Genomic DNA, 19,717 nt, shown 5'->3' with positions numbered 1-19,717 from the left:
ATTAAAATATATCTGCATTTCTGGACCTAGGCAGCTGGGAAAAAATGCAATTAGAATGGGATGGGGAATAGAGGAGAAAAAATGTCTGGAAACAAAATAACAGTATCTAAGGTGGATCTGAATATAATAAGCATGATCCCTGGAATTTTAGTTGCGTATTTACAAAGACCGAGGTTTAACAAGGGCACTGGTTGACTTTGAGTGGACTGCATTTCTCCCATTGGCCAAGCAGAGCGTCTACTTATTTAACAAGCATTCGGTGCCTAAAATATTCCACTAAGTTTCCGTGGATGTAAAACTAGGACAAGGTTCTTGCTTTCAGTGTGTAATTTAGCAGGCGAGGCTGAGTGACAAGTGCTGTGATGGATGATTTTTTGATGGTGGTAGCCATCCATTGTAAAAATATCGAAAATGTAGTAAGAGTAAAAAAACCTGTCTGTATGAAAGTATAGGTAAATCACAGTGGTGTTTCTGAGAACTCGTCCTGCATTGGGGAGGTACACTAGAGATAAACTAGTGTGATAACCTGGGGGCTTTATGAGTGCGTGCATATTATTCTAAACAAACTTCTTTATTTCTTCAATAGAAGGGCAATATGGCAGGTTAGTTCACGAGATGGAACTTGGCTTTCAAAACAAAGTGTTTTTGCTTTCTCAGAAACCTGTATAAATTGGTAGCAATTAAAATCATAAAATATGCATTAACTACCCTTCAGCACAAAGTGTTATGCTAAGTAAACAGTTTGGGACTTTCTCAAAATGTTAAACAGAGTTACCACATGCCCCAGCTACTCCATGCTTAGGTTTCTGCTCTTAGAAATGAAAACATACGTCCACACAAAACTTGTGTGCAAATGTTCATACAGTATAATCCACAATAGCCCAAAACATAGAGACAGTTCAATTAGCCATCATCTGTTGAGTGGATAAACAAAACGTGTATAATCCATACAGTGGAATTCTCCTTAGCAATCAAGTGGAACAGAAACACTGACACATGCTAGAACAGACCAAACTCAGGCGCTGCTCACCGTGAAAGATGTCGGACGCAAAAGACTTAACGCGATTCCATCTGTACAAAATGTGCTGGAAGGCAAATCCATAAAGACAGAAAGTAGATTAACGCTTGCGGAACCTGGGCCTGGGAGTGAGGATTGAACGTAAATGGGATGGGACTTCTTTTTAGGGAAATGCAAATACTATAAAACTAGGTTTGGGGGTATGCGCACAACTAAATGGGTGGATGTTATAGTATGTACATGTTGCTTCGATGAAACTGCTAATAATGATTTTAAAAGTCCTTTGCCGGACACTTCAGGGGGCACAAGTGTGAACATAAGCCAAGCACCACTGTGCTATGAGGGTGGAACACAAAAGTCAGAGAGACATCGTTCATCGAACCAGAGAAGCTGAGTTGCACTATGCACGAAAACTTCTTTCTCTTTAGGAGCAATTGAAATACTTGCTGCTGAGTTAAGCCACGCTGGAAGATACACGTGCGTTGCCAGGAATGCCGCGGGCTCTGCCCATCGACATGTGACCCTTCGTGTCCAGGGTATGGAAGGCCGTTTTCTCGCTGAAAGCTTGATGTGGTTGACAGAAGCTTCGTTTTGTCATGTTTACTCTCGGAATGCGGTGCTGCCTAGACCCCCAGCACCGTGTTGAGAATGAGAAAGGCTGGTAGATAGTCTTCAATAAGCTAAGCACAACCCACAGGTAGCAAACTCCACAAAACACCTCCCAAATTGTTTTTCGTCTTGAATTGTTATAATCTGTGCCTGTTTCTGGTCTTCTCGTGGAAACTGGCTATAGTAGCAGGACCCCAAAAATGTAATATGGCCAATATTCACTTTGTCCTGGGACAGTCAAATCACTACAGTTTCAGGATTCTGAATGTGGGCACGTTTAACCGCATGGCCACTAGAGACGTTTCTGCCATTGCTTATTTCCGTTGATTGGTCCCTCTAGAGCCTCCCGCCATTCAGCCTCAGCCGAGTGAACTGGACGTCATTCTAAACAATCCCATTTTGTTACCATGTGAAGCAACAGGGACACCCAGTCCTCTCATCACTTGGCAAAAAGAAGGCATCAATGTCCTCACTTCAGGTACCTAGCCCTGTTTCTGTCAAGAAAATCTTGGCTATAGGGTGTTTTCTAATGCAGAAGTTGGTGTGATCTCATTGATGAAAATAAAAATTCCTCTCGCTCTGCTTCTGTTACTGTGATGTAGGCAAAAGCCATGTCGTTCTTCCTAGTGGCGGCTTGCAGATCTCCAGAGCTGTCAGAGAAGACGCTGGCGTTTACATGTGCGTGGCTCAGAGTCCGGCTGGCACGGCCTTGGGCAAAATCAAGCTAAATGTTCAAGGTACCGCAAAACCAAACCTCTATGTCTTCCCTGCAGAGGCACTTGTAACCATGAATACCACGATTCGTGTATCTAAAAGAGTTCTCAACATTCTTAGTGTACATCCCCTCACTGCTTTTGTGTGACACTTATGGGTAAAGAAGAAAATGTAATGTTTCGGGAGGGTTTTTTTTTGCATTTTTTGTAATAAGAAAACTCATCATATTCTGAACTTCTCTGAGCCTCCCTTTGGAACTCTATGTCATTGTAGCTCATGTTGAAGGTGATTTTTAAAACCATTCTCTCCATAATACTACTTTGTATTCAAACAATGTAATTATGAAACATTAGATTGTAATATCGACTTAAAAAAAAAACAAATCATAACTGCAGTTAAACCAACTCAATGGGAAAAAATTGTTCCCAAGACAACATGGAGGGTTTTCACATTTAACTGATATTTTCTTCATATAATTTTTATGTCTTATGCACTGTGGCTGTGAATGTGGAAATGCACTAAAAATGGGTTCTGAGTGACTGAATTTGCATTCACTGGTTTTGAATTTCCTTATAGTGTGACGTTCCTATGGTGAATTAATGACTATGGTAAAACTCACTTACCTGCAGATTGCAAATCTAATTTCTTTGTATTTTTCAATACATATTTATTGGGATAGTAAGTAGAAATACATTGAGTATTATAGACATGATTCTCTCCTTATAATATGAAAAAGGAAAAAAGACTGAACTATCAAATAAATGAAATAATTATAAATTCTGATATATGCTAGGCAGAGCAGGGGAAGACTGAGATAGAAAATAATGGGGAAATGTGGGGACCACTTTAGTGGTTAAAGTAGCTTCTCTGAGGGGGTCCCCTATAAGCCGAGACTTGGCTGACGAGCTTAGTCACGTAAAGAGGGCAGAGTCCCTAAGGGAAAGAGGACTTGTGCAATGCCCAAAGGCAGGAAAGAGTAAAAAAGGAAGCCTGCCAGTGTGGCTAGACAGTGATGAGTGACGGGAGGGCTGTGTGGACAAAATGTGTCAAAATGTGAGGACTATCAGAAAAGAAGGCAGGGCCAGTACATGGAGAACAACCATAGGAGGTTTGATTTCCTTCTCTGTGCAGTTAGACACCTTTAACCAAGACTCTGATTGGAGGTTAGGACAATTTCTTGTGCTGCTACATAGATAATAGTTTAGAGAACAGGCAAGACTAGAGCTGGAAAAACTATTTAAGTCATCTAGACAGGGTATTTGGTCTGACCAGGAGTGGGGGTAGGTGTATGAGTTGCAAGAGCCCATGAAAAAAGAGATGGGTTCAGAATATTTTTGGAGGCGAGGTTAGGAAAACAGAAGAATTAATGTTTCCTGGGCTTTGGGCTTGAGCTAGTGAGCAGATGATAGTGCCACAGGGAATGCAAGAGGAGGAGCTGGGTGCAGAGGAGGGAAACCATGGTTTGCATTTAATCATGTTAAATGTGGGAAACTGTTAGAAATCCTAGCGGAGATGTTGAAAAACAACTGAATATGAATCCAGGGTTCATGGGAGAAGTATAGTGTAAGACATAAATTAGGAAGTAATCAGTGTGTTTTAACTCACAAGTCTGGTTGAGAATTTGGATAGAAAAGAGCTAAGGACAAAGCCCCAGGACACTGCATTGTTGAGGACCTTACGAAAGGAGAGGACACCAGAAAAAATAAAGGAGAGGGCAAAGATGTGGGAGAAAAACTAGGTGGAGGCAGGGGGAAGAGAGTGTGTCAAGAAGTGAGTGGACGGATTTGTTGAATGTCAGTGAGAGGTCAAGTAGGATAATGACCGAGAAAGACTCATTGGTTTTAGCAACATACAGGTCATGGAAAAGAACAGTTCCAGATTTGAGGAGCTTTTCATTTTCACTAATTGTATAAAACTGTTGATACGAGCAATTATGGGACAAAGAAGCATATTAAACAACTAACAGCATTTCAACATCCCAAAAGCAACCAGAGATAATTACACGCTCTGGAGACATGAAGAATTCTGAATACAACCTCTCCTTGCAGGTACAGTATGCAATTGCAAGCACAAATTCAACCAAATAATTTTGGTTGGTATGGATCATTTTAACATGCTTCGTCATGTTTTTCCACAACTTGGTGATTCTGTTTTACCCATCCCCATTCGTGTGCCCTAAGATTGGTCTCTACATAGTTGGCCATCTCTCCACAGCCTCTGGAGACGCAGCAGATGGTTTGAGTTCCCCAGGACTTGCCATGCGCAGGGCATTACTAGGGAGAGTAGAGTTCTCAGAGATCTCTTGTTTCCGATTTCATTTCTTGGTCGGCATGTGGCAACAATGAATAGTGTTGGCCTTGTCTCTCAAGCGTTTTTAAATTGGTGGTAGATGTTTCAGAGGAATTTTTGAATCCACCCACTTAAAGCGGTATTTTTACCATGATGGTTGTCTCTGCAACTTGTCACTGTCTCTGGACTTAAGGGAGTATAACATCCTCTCCTTTCTCGTGTGCTTTCTGTTGGTTGTTCTCTTATACTTACTGAATATGTCTTTAAGTCTCCATAGAATATCCAGGTCAATACCTAAGTGGTAATCAACCTATTGGAAACACTAGGAAGAAAAATCCTAGTCGTAAGCCCTTCCACAGTTTTCTGAAGAAGTGGGAAGATTTTTATCTACATTATTTTTTCCATGATCTGTTCATTTACTTAGTCATTCAAACAATACTTTGTTAAACATGGCCACTATATATGAGATACCACACTAAGCACTGCAGAAAATGCATGAGTAGAGTTAAATAATTTCCAAACTTTGAAGGGATCTAGTTTGAAAGTTTAAGTAGCTAAAGTGAATCACACAATACATAGATGTTAAAGAAAGTGCCATTGTCAACACAGCCTAAATTTTCTGCATATGCAATCATTTGGGAATATGTTTATAGCCTTTTTTCAAAAAAATATTTCTTTATTTTTAGAGAGGGGGAAGGGAGAGAGGGAGAGAAACATCAATGTGTGGTTGCCTCTCACGCACCCCCCACTGGGGACCTGGCCTGCAACCCAGGCGTGTGCCCCAACCAGGAATCGAACCAGCAACCCTTTGGTTTGCAGGCCAGCGCTCAGTCCACTGAGCTACAGCAGCCAGGGCTGTTCATAGCCTTATTTAAAATTGATTATTGTTTAACTCGTTAAGTCTATAGAGAATAATTTTCTGAAATGAACTCCTGAAGGCCAACTGTAGTGGCCCCTTTGATGATGGCAGGCTAAAGTCAGGCTTTTGTTTCTTTCCCATGTGACTTCGCTTTGCTGGAGCAGTACTGTGGTGTGTAAATGGCACATTCATGCTTTTAAGATGGAATGTGAACTTTGTGTCTTTTAGTTCCTCCAGTCATCAGCCCCCATCCGAAGGAATACACCATTGCCGTGGACAAGCCCGTCACACTACCGTGCGAGGCAGACGGCCTCCCACCACCCGCCATTACATGGCATAAAGACGGCCACGCTGTTGTGGAATCAGTCCGCCAGCGCATCCTCAGCTCCGGGGCTCTGCAGATAGCATTCGCTCAGCCCGGGGACGCCGGCCAGTACACGTGCACGGCCGCCAATGTGGCAGGATCACGCAGCGCCAGCACCAAGCTCACTGTCCATGGTAGGTGCTTTCATGGAAATTATTTCAGTCTGCTGCATTACCATGGCAAAGAGAAACGACTGCTAAGAAGACATCTGGTGAAAATCAAAACCACGCACACGCACGCGGATGGTGTAGGGACACTTGCCCTTCAAATCTGTTTTCTGTGGGCATTCTTTATTTGTGTGTGTGTGTATGTGAGTGAGAAGTAAGATTTAATTAATATAGCCAGGATAATTATTGTATTGCCAATAATCCCCTCCTATTATGATTATTGGGATCTATACTTTGGCTTGTGAAAAGTCCACTTGTGTTTGTGACTCTCTGCTTTATTTCTCAAGTTGAAAGTCATCTTGGCTCAAAACTAATCACCATGACCTGCTTTATAAATACAGTGTGAACCTGATGAGCATTAGAGATCTATTTGGTTCATTATTTTAAAGTAGCAAAATATTTACATATATATTTTTATAACAGAAAAAAATGCCTTTCTTTTCTTTGCATGCAACTAACAGAATACCTAAAGATCAGCATGGAGATATTTTAGTTGATAATGTATATTGTAAAACTAAAGATAGAATAACTATTAATATCAGTAGTGGGAAACAATAAGCAAATCAAATTGTTTCTAACTACCATTTTCAGTAGTACTGTTAGTACTAGTCATATTATTAGTTTTAGTAGTAGTACTGTTACTCTTGTTTTAATGATGAGTTTCTGCTTTTTCTCAAAAATCTGTGAAAGCTGTTTTTTATGTTTCAGCTGTATATGAATTCCCTGCAACTTAATAGTTATAGTAAAAGTTCAATGAAGTCACTTTTAATGGATAAATGAATTATTTAGCCAGAAAAATCACCATTTATGAGTTTTCTAAATTTCTTTCCTGATTTATACCTGCTTTCAGTTACTGTAGTTGAACTAATTAATACACATTCATCCTTTATTTATTAAGGGACTAATAAATAAATACACTTTTTTTCTCAGGTAGTTGCAGAAAATTTACCAAAATAGACCAGATACTAAACAATAAAGAAATCACTATGATTTTTAAAAAAACATGCCACAATTCCTGCTCACAATGCAATAAAGCTAGAAGCGTGTAATGAACTTTCAATGCCAAAACCCCAACCGCAGGCAAATTAAAAAATACCAGTCTGACCAACAGTTACGTCAAAGAATGTGTTTTATGGTTTTTATTTTCAGATTCCTTGGAAAATAATAAAAATGAGGACAGTATATATCAAAATGTATGGTGTGTGGCCAAAGCTAAACTCAAATATAAAGGCATAGCCTTACATTTTTTATTTTGAGAAAGAATGAATTGAAGTAAATATACTAATGTTGGAACTCTGTAACAACAAAAGAAGTGGCAACACCAAGGAAACCAGCATAAAAGAGATAATAAAAATACAGCATAATTTAATAAAAATGAATTGAATAGTTATGAGGTACTATTAGCAAAACAGATTTTCATGTTTTTCATATTATCTGTAATGTTTAGACATATACTCAATCATATGTTTGTATATTTATCCATATCATCATAAAAAGGATGAAAAATTGGATTTTACACATAGCTTTACTTTTGCTGAAACCAACTGTAGTCTGTCACTTTTTTAAATGTGTTAAGGTTGATCCATTTCTCACTAATATGTTTTAATGATTCCAAAGTTCATTGTTTTGGGATGGAAGGTGTTTTTACTTTTTGAGCCAAATATTCTGAAAATTTTAAAGACTTTTCCTTAGAATGTCTTAGTTTTACATGCACTAAGATATTTTTTTAGTGCACCAACACATTTAATTTATATTTATTGCCTAAATTCTAGTTCAGAAAAGTTTGAGGCACAGGAAATATTTGGTATCACAATGAGCAGAGTAATGAAATCACTACAAAAAGTCCTCTGCGACAGTATAAAAACTGAGATAAGTGTCGTGACCTGCCTGTCACTTGCCTTTGTTGTAACAGACGGGAAGCACTGCGGTAAATTATTTTTCGTTAGGACTTTGTGCTGTTCGGTATGGGGTAGTGTTTTAGTGTTAGAGCTAGTGCCTTTTAATAGTTTGTTCTCACCAAATGTCTGTGATACAAACCCAGCAGTCATACAGCCATGAAAGTGGTTTTGTTTGTTGTTGTTCCTGCATGTTGGTTTGTTTTGCTTCACTGTGAAAGGAGAAGAAGCGCAAATCAGAAAAGTCAGGAAGCGAGATAAAATGTAAAGATTTCCAACCCCATGCTAAGTCCTTTGCTCAGAAACTGATTGCAAACGTACTAAATAAGTTCAAATCCATAATATTTCTTGCTAGCATCAAAAATACTGATTGCTTTTATAGTAACAAATCAATATCTTAATAGATTTTTTAGAGTTTCTAGCAAAATTACCTTCAAAGGAGACTTTTTTGTGTTAATTTTCAGTATGAATAAAGATGTTATTGAAGTCAACATTCCAAATGATCGTCTATTTTAAACTCTTTGTAGTGCCCCCCAGAATCCGAAGTACGGAATTATCCTACACGGTCAGTGAGAATTCACAAGCTGTTCTTCCGTGTGTGGCGGATGGAATCCCCACACCAGCAATTAACTGGAAAAAAGACAATGTTCTTTTAGCTAACTTGTTAGGAAAATACACTGTTGAACCCTATGGAGAACTCATTCTGGAAAATGTTGTGGTAAGTGTAATAGATGTGAATCGACACACTGAGCCAGGTGTAATAACATGAAAATATAATTGTTAATAATTAAAGAAAAATACTCATCATTTCAAGTCACCAAATTTATTTTACACCTATTTAATTGTATGTCCCGGGTCTGTGGCTAGTGTAAAACAGATAGGAACTCATAACTGGCCTCCTTCTTTGATTGTTATTTTATTTTAATGGAAATCTATTTTCTCAAAAAAGTTCTAAGTGCCTTTGTTATATTTCATACTGATAACCATGTGTGGGAATGATTAGAAGAATGGAGATGTAAGAATGTCTGATGTATTATTAAACAAATACATGAAGCAGTTTTTTGGTTCTTTTCGGGTTTTTAAATAACCCTTTCTAATCTATGACAAGGGAACTGAAGGCCTGGGGGATCTATTTAGTATTCTCCGGTGGGACCTCAGCAGTCTGCAGAAAAACAGCTATCAAAGCATCAGGGTTTTTCAGCGGCAGTCCCCTTAAAGAGGAATAGCTGTGCATACCACATGCACAGCATTTAAAAAATGTTGTTTTGAAAAAAATGTTATGTGTTTTGAGTGTCACACTTGACCCCAAACGTCAAACATGATTAAAATGTGAATCAATCTCAGAGCATTTGGGCATGTCTTACTCCACCTCCTTACCTCTTACAATACCTAAATTTCATTACTAAATTTTGGTGGACGTAATTTGGTTTTTTGTTTTGTTTTTTTTCTTTTCATTGAACTTATTGGGGTGACACTGGCTAACAAAATTATGCAGGTTTCAGGTGCACAGTTCTACAACACATCCCCAAGTCAAGTCTCCTTCCATCACCATTTATCACCCGTATACCTTTCTCTACCTCCCCCCACGACCCCCTCTCACTCAACACTAAAATGTAATGTTGGGGGGAAGCCATCCAAAGGAGATGGAAAAGGAGCAACAAGTGAGCCAGGAAAGACCCTAGGGGCGTGGGGTGTCCAGAAAGCCAAGTGAAGACATGTTTTCAAAGAGAAGGGAGTCACAATTTTTTCACACACCACCGATGCACCTAGTAATGCGAGTGCCAAGAACTGGCTAATGGACTTGGCGAGTGAAACTTCAGGATTTCAGGTAGCATTGCCCCTGCTCTTGCCATTTCCTTCGAAAAGTTGGTGATCTATGGTGCCACATTACCCAGAGAGCAAGCCATACTGTGAAGATATGACCAGTCTTTAGAATTACTTGTTCCATGTTTGCACAGTGCAGAGCAGAAGTACACCAGCTGTTGAACAGACTTTGGAATCTACAGTTTACTGAGCTCTTATAACTATAAGACACGAGAGTTCTGCAAGCTAGGGGCTTTTGTTTAAATGCTTACACACGTTAAATTATGCTGAAAGCTAGATAGATGGGTCAGGCTACGAGATGGACATTTCAACTGTCTTTACATAGAGTGCGCCTTTGGGGAGAAGCTATGCCAGTCCCTGTGCTGTATGCAGTGCGATGGGAGATTACGTAATTGTAAGCACGGTGATTTTTCTTCCTTTAAGCCGGAGGATTCTGGCACTTACACCTGTGTGGCGAGCAATGCTGCAGGTGAAGACACACACACCGTCAGCCTGACTGTGCATGTTCTCCCCACTTTCACCGAACTTCCTGGGGACGTGTCGTTAAATAGAGGAGAACAGCTACGATTAAGCTGTAAAGCCACTGGTGTTCCATTGCCCAAGTTAACATGGACCTTCAATAACAACATTATCCCAGGTTGGTAATTTAAATTCTTTGGAAGAAAATAAATACACCCACAAAGAACTCTAATCCTGTCTTCATTTCCTTCAGCTGGGGGAATTGATTGAAAGTTACATGAAGAACAGATTGCTCTGTGTTCTGTAAAATGTATACCTGTGCCTGGATTTTAACCTATACCTGGTATATGATTTTAACCTATACTTGGTTCTTGTCATTCTTCTGAAAGGATCATATACTGCAGTATGAAAGTAGATTTTTTTTAACTTAAAAATAATCTGTCTTCCCAGGAGAAGACTGTATTGTATGATGAATGGATCACATGCCTATTTAGAGTTCTGAAGTTCTCCTAATTTTAGAGAACTCTGCTTCGCACTGTAGGCATTAATCTCTATGATGGTGCAAATTGATTATGCAGCAATTTCTAGTCCACCTGTGCACCACACATTGAGGTAGTTAGTGTGCCTGGAACCCAGGAGCTGGGAGGACAAATATCTCCTTCTTTGTCCCACTTTATCAGCAGCAGAAAGACGTTGTTGTCCAAAACTGAGTTCTGAAACCCTGTACAACTAGCATTTAACGATTCCCTTGCTAGAAAAGTAGTAATAAGCGTGAGATTGTTCTGTTCTAAATATTTGGTAATGACTGGGATTCATCGACTATATTACCTGAATAATAATAGTACCTATCACTAAGGAAAAATACAGTGCAAAAATATCTACGTACTGTTTTCTGAAGGTATAGTACTGGTTTAGCTATTTACATTTTAAAGCTTAATTTTTCACTTAATGTTCAGGAGTATGAAACCTTAAAAGATAGTTTGAATAGGGAAAGCCTGCGAGGTAAATATACCTAACATAATTAGACATTAACTGGTCGAATCAGAATCTTATTTAGTGCCAGTTGCCTTAGAATTAACCTTATAATTTTTTCCAAATATTATACTACCTTTGTAACTATTTATATCATAACCACTCATGGAGAAGTTTAAATCATTAGAAATGTAATCATATTGTCATTACGTAACTGGTGTGTGTATTTTTGACACCCCCTGTGACCTGCCAAGTCAGTTGAATTATAACTGAAAAGGTTTCCATGGTTTGGATGTAAATTGGGAGGAAAAGTGGTGGTGAAGGAAGTAAATGGAAAACCTTTTATTTCTGAATGAAAGATTTTTGAAATGCAGAGAGATTGGGAGCCAGATTTAGGCAGCACTTTGAGATGAAAGGTATACTTTCAATCTAAAATAATTTTTAAATGCTTGTTTTTATTCCCTTGTTTTGTTCCTTCTGATGTTTTGCATTCTTCAAACAAGCATCTATAGACGTAGCAAATAGCTCAGAAGAAGGGGTCTGTGGAAAAAGCTCTGTTCCCCAAGGTTCAATCACTGACCAACACATAACTCGAACCTGCAAAATTCGGGGCTGCTGTGGTTATTTTCCTAGGTTCCCGCCAGGTGTCTGTGTTGCTTCCTAACTTGTTTCTCTCAGCCCACTTTGACAGTGTCAATGGCCACAGCGAACTTGTCATTGAGAGGGTTTCAAAAGAGGATTCGGGTACTTATGTGTGCACCGCAGAGAACAGCGTTGGTTTTGTGAAGGCCATTGGATTTGTTTATGTGAAAGGTAGGTAAAAGTGCTCTATTTCTGATTGACAACTTATTTATAATAAATGCTTTGTAGTCTGCTTCCTTATTAGCTTCAGTTTGGCAATCCATTTAGTCCTAATTCACAGATACTCAAGTTCATAAGAAATAGAATATTATGAACATTCCACTCAAAGTAGGTAAGCAGTTAGCAAAGGGAGCATTAGGGCATTGTGTCATCATCTGCTTCGATCATTGAAACTGATGAGATTGTCTCACTGATCAGCATGAGCACTTGATTTTGGAAAATTCATGAGTTTTGTTAAGTGGCTCTCCCCTTCTTCACTAAATTATCTTTCTAAACAGCTCAAAGTCACAAAGAAACGATCAGAGCTTCCTTTTACTTATACTTGTCTTGTGTTTTTTCCCAGAACCTCCAGTCTTCAAAGGCGATTACCCTTCCAACTGGATTGAACCACTTGGTGGAAATGCAATTCTGAACTGCGAGGTGAAAGGAGATCCTGCCCCAACCATCCAGTGGAGCAGAAAGGGGGTGGACATTGAAATTAACCACAGAATCCGTCAACTTGGCAATGGCTCCCTGGCCATTTATGGCACTGTGGTAAGTCACACTGGAATTACCCATGCACCTTCAGTCAGTGCCTTTGTACAGGTGCCATGGATGGGAAAAGTCTCTCTCGCATTTTTAATTAAATCCTAAAATCTGAATCAATGGGTTCTTATAAACAATTGAAGCAATGGTTCAAATCAGTTATTTTTGTCCATCCCCGATCATTGTCCTGTTGTTTAGTGTCAGAAGATAATTCCTCAGAACTGTTTTAGAACAGGAAAGTGAAGAGCTACAAACACATTTACAAAGAAATTATAGGGTAGTTTTTATCACCAAGGCGATTAACTATTAGGTTTTCCAAAAACTTCATTAAGTTGGAAAATGCGTGGTGCTTTAAGTTATTCATAAGAGGAACTTAAATTGTTAATTAAACAAATAATTGAGGGTCATGTGAATGAGATATTTTATCTAAAAATGTCTCAACTAGACTACATATGGGTAATTTTTTAGCCCATTGTTGGATTAATTAAAATACGCTATCTAATCACCTAATCCAGAGGACCACTCTCAGTCTTTTATTCTCCGTGGTTGGATTTCAACATTAGATGTTGTTGATTGTCCCTTAAATTCTGAGACGATATCTAACTCAGTTCTCTTCATTATCTCTATTCCTCCTTTGGCTACACAAATACTACTATTTATGTAATTGTTGGTACTTCTTCTAATACCACCATTAATGCTAATACAGCATTTTTTGCCATATAGTTTTCGATTGCTAAATATCCATCTCCAACCCTGAAACTCTCCCAACTTTCATTTATAGTTCCCTTTCGGAAATTTCTATTTCGATAATACATTGGCCCCCCCAGTTGAACATCTAAATCAACGACTGTCTTCCTCTCCCACACTCCTCTATATTCTGCAGCTCAGTTTCCCTTTATTGACATAGTGTTTCTGTTAACAGGACCCGAAGTCAGCCCTGGCTGGTATAGCTCAGTGGACTGAGCGCGGGCTGTGAACCAAAGGGTTGCCAGTTCAATTCCCAGTCAGAGCACATGCCTGGGTTGCAGGCCAGGTCCCCAGTGGGGGCCATGTGAGAAGCAACCACACATTGATGTTTCTTTCCCTCTCTTTCTCCTTTCCTTCCCTTGCTCCAAAAATAAATAAATAAAGACTTTAAAAAAAACAAGACCAGAGGTCTCCTATTCATAAGACCTTTAGCAAAATCCATGACTTTGATTAGCCACCATATCTAAGCTCATATAGTACTTATTTTTATACAACATATATATACATTTGGGAATTACATTCTAATTCCCAAATGTGTTTATAATTTCCAGTAAGTTAGCTTTTCACTTTCCTAAATTTCAAACTCTAGATAGAGGCTAAGCTTATTTTTTTTAATTAACTAATCCCATTAGAAAGGACTCAATATTTATTAACTTTCCTTATTACTTTAACGCTTTTTCAATTACTATAAGAATAGTGTCAGCATTTTCCTTTAGTAAGGTAATTTTGGATAGATGATTATTAAAAAATGTTATTTTGGGCTCTGATTTCTTAGTAATTATTATCCCAGAGAGCACTAATAGGCTGTTTTGAAAAAAAATTTAGGCTGGGAATTTCTTTTTCTTCTTCTTTTTTTTTTAACCTAGTTATGAGGTTAAATATATGAAGGTTTTCTACTTCTGTGAACATGCCTTCTGAAAAAGGAAATTCCGCGTAAACTAGTGCCAGTGTAAACAAAGCTCCTTGCCTGCCCCGTAAGCGCACATTTTTACCAACACTGCTCTTTCCTGCAGAATGAGGACGCCGGCGACTACACGTGTGTCGCCGCCAACGAAGCCGGAGTGGTGGAGCGGAGCATGAGCCTCACTCTGCAGAGTAAGCGTTTACTTAAATTCTCATTCAACACCTGATGTAAGCAGTGCTGCCTAATAAAGGATGTTTACTTCTCCTTGACTTCACAGCAAGGGCATTCATGGTAGCTTTCAGAGTGTGTCTGCGTGAGTGTCCTGCTGAGGCTGCTGGAGCAATGGTTACAGAGTCGGACACAGGTCGTCTTCTCTCCCTGATCTAACACTTGCAGCTCCCAAGTGCAAATGGCTTCACCGCAGGGCTTTTTGTTTGTTTGTGTGCGATACATTCAGTGGAGTACTCTTCTTATAGTTCACCACAGTTCTTGTCAACTGCTTACAAAGGTGCTGTTTTGTGCACTTTAAAAATATATAATAAAAACAAAGGCATGCAAAGGGAGTCAAAGCGCTCCAGGCTGACTGCTGTTGCTGTGAAATGCCTGTGCGCTCTTGGGCAGGCTCAGCAGGCTCATCAGGAAGCCCCGCAGTGTAAGCCCCCAGAAGGCAGAGCTTTCGCATTAGAAAACCAGGAGGGACTGCAGGGCCCATTGGACAGAACCTCGAAGGGCCACCCCCCCCCCCCCCCCCCCCCGCCCCAGGATGACACCGTTGGGTTGGGAACTTAAGCCAACCAACTTATTTTGTGAATAGGCTCAGTATTTAATGGAATGAATTTACATTTTCTTCATTCACTCTGAGAGATGCTATTGACTGGCATTTACTAACAACTATTTACCAAACTACTTTTCTGTAAGACTTTAACATTTGAAAAAAATTTTCAGACTTTAACATTGAATAGATGTTTTTAAAATATCTGAGACAGCGTTTTTCCTCCAGCTTTATGGAGGTATATTTGACAAGTGAAATTGTAAAACTTTAAAGTGTACAGTGTGACGAGTTGATACACACACGTGTTCTGACATGATTACCACAATGAAGTCCATTAACACATCCATTGCCTTACAGCTATCGTTTGGTTTGGTTTTATTTATTTATTCTTTACTTTGGGTGAGAACACTAACGATCTATGCACTGAGCACATTTCCAGTGTACGATACAGTATTATTAACTATAGTCACCATGGGATGTGTTAGCGCCACAGAACTTACCTACCTTATAACTGAAAGAAACATCTTCCCTTTTTCCCCATCCGCCAGCCCCTGGTACCCACTAATCTGCTCTATGTTTCCATGAGTTTGACTTTTTTTTTAAGATTCCACATCGAAGTGATACCATGTACTATTTGTCTCTGGTTTATTTCATGCACGTTGTCTCAAATGGCAGGACTTTCTTCTTTGTTAGGGCTGAAAAATATTCCATTGTGTGTATGTGTAGATACACACACACACACATAAATATACCACATTTTCTTTATCTATTCATCTGCCAACATCGAACTCTACTTAGGTTGTTTCTATTATCTTGCTAAGTGCATATTTATCCAATGATAACCTTGTGGGATGTTACTAGGAAAAAAGTAGAGTTCGATGGCCAGACAAGTATGAGGAAAAAAGATTAAATAAAGTCCATTCATTAATTTAATACATAAAGAGCATCTGCTGTATGGCAAGCTCTGCTTAGGTGTATCGAGTTTCTTTATTGCAGATCTTTCCAAAAACATTAATGTGCCGATGTGAGTTCCAACTCAACAAACGGAGGATAGAAAATGTGACATTTCCCAGATAAATTGTTATGTCTATGAAAACTTACCCCTCTTTGTTTGGGTGAATGTAGGTAGGACATCACCTGATTAATCTCTTCTGGAAGAATGCTCCACTGACCCAGTTCAAGACAGGCGGCATTAGATCAGCGCATTTCCCCATACTGACAATAAACTCGTGTAAATAAATGAGGCACATGAAGGAAGCCAAAATATAATTTGTTTAAAATTAAGATTAAAGAACCAGAATGTCTTCATTTCAATAAAATAATCATATTTAACTGGTCGTTATGTGACTGGTGGAATTAAGTCAACCTTGAAAGACATACGTAAGGGTTTTATTGTTGAATTAATTCACAGCCTCGTGTGCCGTTGGAAATGTTCGAATATGGTATCTAAATTGAGATTTTGAGTTTTATTTGACACTTTCTTTGATCATAATAATGTGAGCAGATGAGCTCATTTAGTCATTGTTTTCATTTAGTGTTGAATGATTAATCTGAACTATTTACTTTATTCAGCAAGTCTATTGAATACATAATGTAATCGGAACACGGGGAGAGAAACGAAAGCTCTGGTGCTGGGAGTTCCCAGAGTGAGGTTAATGTAAATATCAGTGGGAGGGCAATTGTGTAGACTGATGTGGGCAGGTATGGGAACAATGCATTCATGACGCTCACTGAGATTCAAACTCACATGAGAAGACCACATCGGTAATACCTTTACATAAAATACTAGCATATTAATGTCATAATAAAACACATTGTACTTCTGTTTTTTGTTTTACGTTCTATTATTCCAGATGCACTTCCCAATCTAAAATATGCAGCCACCACCCTGAATTACATGATACTTATTCCCTCTCACGGAGCAAATCATCCTACCTTTGAATTCAATCCCACTGAAACACCTCCTTCATCTCATTGTGTCCCTTCAAGAATATATAAGCTCCCCTTTACTTACCTGTTTAAATGTAAATCCCTCTGATTTCCTTTGAAGATTTTAACCAAGTATTTGAAACCTTGTAGGCCACAGAATGAATCATCCTTTCAAAGCTAAATCCATCTCCACGCTATTTCCTTCTCTCCAGTAGGCTCCCTTCTCTTATGTATAATCTTACCATTTTTGAAAGTGCACTCAAGCTTCTTATCCTCCATGAAGTCTTTCATAGCCTGTGTTGACACTGTAGACTTGTATAACGATAAATATTCTGTCAGCAGCTTTACACAACTTCTTTTACGTTTTCTCCAACAGCTTCACTGGCACAGCTGTCATCCACGGTAGAAACTATGAGCCCCGCCCTCCTTCTTGAAACTTCCTTTGGTCGCCAGGATACCATTTTCTCTGATTTTCCTCCTACCTCAGTGATCTATTCTTAATACCATTTGTAGGCCTCTCTTCTTTCCATCTCTTAAATCATAATGTTGCGATAGTTTCTGTCTTGGGCTCTCTTCCTCTCGTGAAAGACTCACAGATCTGTAGTTCTAGCCCATGTTTTTATTCTGGACTCCGGAAATGAATACTCACTCTCCATTTGACACTTCTACAGTGACGTCCCACAGCGACCTTAAGCTCAACAGCTCTAAATAGATGCACATCATCATCCCTTACTCCCTCTCAACAAATCTGTTCTTCCTCTCATGCTCCATCAGATTGCTCAACGTACACTAGATTGCCTGAGTCAAAACCCTGTAGTCATTAATTTCTCCCTTTACTTCGTACCTTTCAATGACAAAGTCCTGTCACTTCTACTTTCTTAATTCTTGACTCTCTTCCTTTTCCTCTCCATGTCCAAGGACATGTTTTTGTGTGATTTATTAAGTGACTTGTTTATGGCCCCATGTCTCCACACATTTACGTACTCTATACTAACTTGTATTCTACCTATCCTATTATTCAATTCTATAGGTATATTGTAACACAACTAAATAATTAGTTACTTGTCTGTCTCAGTAGACCATGAGTTTCTTCAGACTAGAAGTTGTATCTGTTATCTCTTTACCGACAGCATCTAGCACAATGCCTGGGAAATAGTAGGTTCTCAATATATGTTTATTGAATAAATGAATGATGATCATTCATGAAAGGATATATTAATAATGACTCCCACAAAAATTATGTAAGGGAAAGAAATGGATGTTTACCATGTTAAAAAACAGCAATGATAACAACTGTACTAATAATACTTCTTGCTTACCCCGTCAAAGAGCTGTGCTTACATCACTTTGGTAGAGTCTAACAAGCATCCTCTGAATGAGCACCATTTTTAAAGTTGCGAAGACTCAGAGGGGTAGTAAGGACCAGAAGCAGAACCTGAATTCAGAGACGTGGTGGCAGATCCCATGTTCTAGGCCCATCTGCTTAGGGATTTAAAATTGTTGACATTTACTAAATAAAACAGAGCTATGAAAAGTCTGTTAATGGTCATCACAACCTTAGTAGTTGAGAAGCTACTGTGTTTTATAAACAAATCAACCTAATATAAAATAATGATACTGTTTAATGTTGATAAAAATGTTAATATTACTCCACAACAACTAAGAAATATTATGTGCTTTTTTCCATAGGTCCTCCTATTATCACTCTTGAGCCAATAGCAACTATTATTAATGCTGGGGGCAAAGTCATATTGAATTGTCAGGCAACTGGAGAGCCTCATCCAGCCATTACATGGTCTCGGCAAGGGCACTCGATCCCCTGGGATGACCGAGTTCAAGTATTGTCCAACAACTCATTGTATATCTCTGCTGCTCAGAAGGAAGACACATCGGAGTATGAGTGTGTTGCTCGAAATTTGATGGGTTCTGTCCTTGTCCGGGTACCAGTCACAGTCCAGGGTGAGTGCGATCAGACGGGTATTCATCTGAAACAGCACCCAGGGCAACCCCAATCATAAAAATGATTGAGCATCTTAATCCAAGCCTCCTTTACCTTTACCATGCTTCTAGATTATGGAGCTAGGACAAAAAGTCACATCACAGTTTATAGGCTGAGGGGACTAAATAACAGATTAGAATTGAAAAAGTACCAAGTTAATCATTTAAATTCCCAGACTGAATTTTGGATTGAAAAATAGTCAAATTTATTCTCAGGAATCAATGTGTATATTTTGCTTTAAAAAAAACCTGACTTATATTCAAGTGTAAATAATACGTACAGTGAACTTCTTGGCTGCTCTTTCAGGAGTCGTGTCCGAGCAAGTCAGGATGGGAGCGGGGCAGAAACTGTGGTTAACTGAAGTTCTTCTCTCGCGCTTCGATTTTATTTTTGCCATGGAGGAGAGCTTCCATAAGCAACTTCTCAGCAGTTCCAGAGTTAGCCCTCGACATAATGCTTATCTTAAATGATATCCGCCTCGCAATTTTTTCATTTACTAAAACAGAGACAAAGTAGAATGTTTTATTTGCAGTTCATGGTGGGTTTTCCCAGTGGTCTGCCTGGAGACCCTGCAGCGCCACCTGTGGAAGAGGCATCCAAAAGAGGAGTCGTCTGTGCAACAACCCCTTCCCAGCCAATGGTGGGAAGCCTTGTCAGGGGTCAGACTCCGAAATGCGAAACTGTCACCATAAGCTGTGTCCAGGTACTCTTCATTCAACCGATGGGCACGTGTTCGTTTCCGTTCCCTAACTGTGAATCAGCCCGGTATTAGTAGCTTCAATTGAAATGTAGCTGATGGTGGCATGTCTC

The 19,717-nt window shown here is 39.2% G+C and overlaps 1 protein-coding gene across 1 annotated transcript in view; it reads left to right on the top strand.

Moving 5' to 3' along the window:
- The window catches only part of HMCN1 (hemicentin 1), a 378,057-nt gene that overhangs the window by 318,480 nt on the left and 39,860 nt on the right, over window positions 1–19,717 (top strand). The window contains exons 78-88 of the mRNA XM_024552545.3: window positions 1,447–1,554; window positions 1,968–2,105; window positions 2,230–2,364; window positions 5,718–5,987; window positions 8,443–8,633; window positions 10,163–10,376; window positions 11,849–11,983; window positions 12,375–12,565; window positions 14,317–14,398; window positions 18,598–18,867; window positions 19,440–19,610. Coding sequence (XP_024408313.2) covers window positions 1,447–1,554; window positions 1,968–2,105; window positions 2,230–2,364; window positions 5,718–5,987; window positions 8,443–8,633; window positions 10,163–10,376; window positions 11,849–11,983; window positions 12,375–12,565; window positions 14,317–14,398; window positions 18,598–18,867; window positions 19,440–19,610 — 1,905 coding nt within the window. The remainder of the gene's footprint in view (window positions 1–1,446; window positions 1,555–1,967; window positions 2,106–2,229; window positions 2,365–5,717; window positions 5,988–8,442; window positions 8,634–10,162; window positions 10,377–11,848; window positions 11,984–12,374; window positions 12,566–14,316; window positions 14,399–18,597; window positions 18,868–19,439; window positions 19,611–19,717) is intronic.

This window comes from Desmodus rotundus, chromosome 12, assembly GCF_022682495.2.
Source record: "Desmodus rotundus isolate HL8 chromosome 12, HLdesRot8A.1, whole genome shotgun sequence".
Taxonomy (NCBI): domain Eukaryota; kingdom Metazoa; phylum Chordata; class Mammalia; order Chiroptera; family Phyllostomidae; genus Desmodus; species Desmodus rotundus.
The sequence above is the reverse complement of the archived record's forward strand: the minus strand, read 5'-3'. Positions and strand labels throughout refer to the sequence as shown.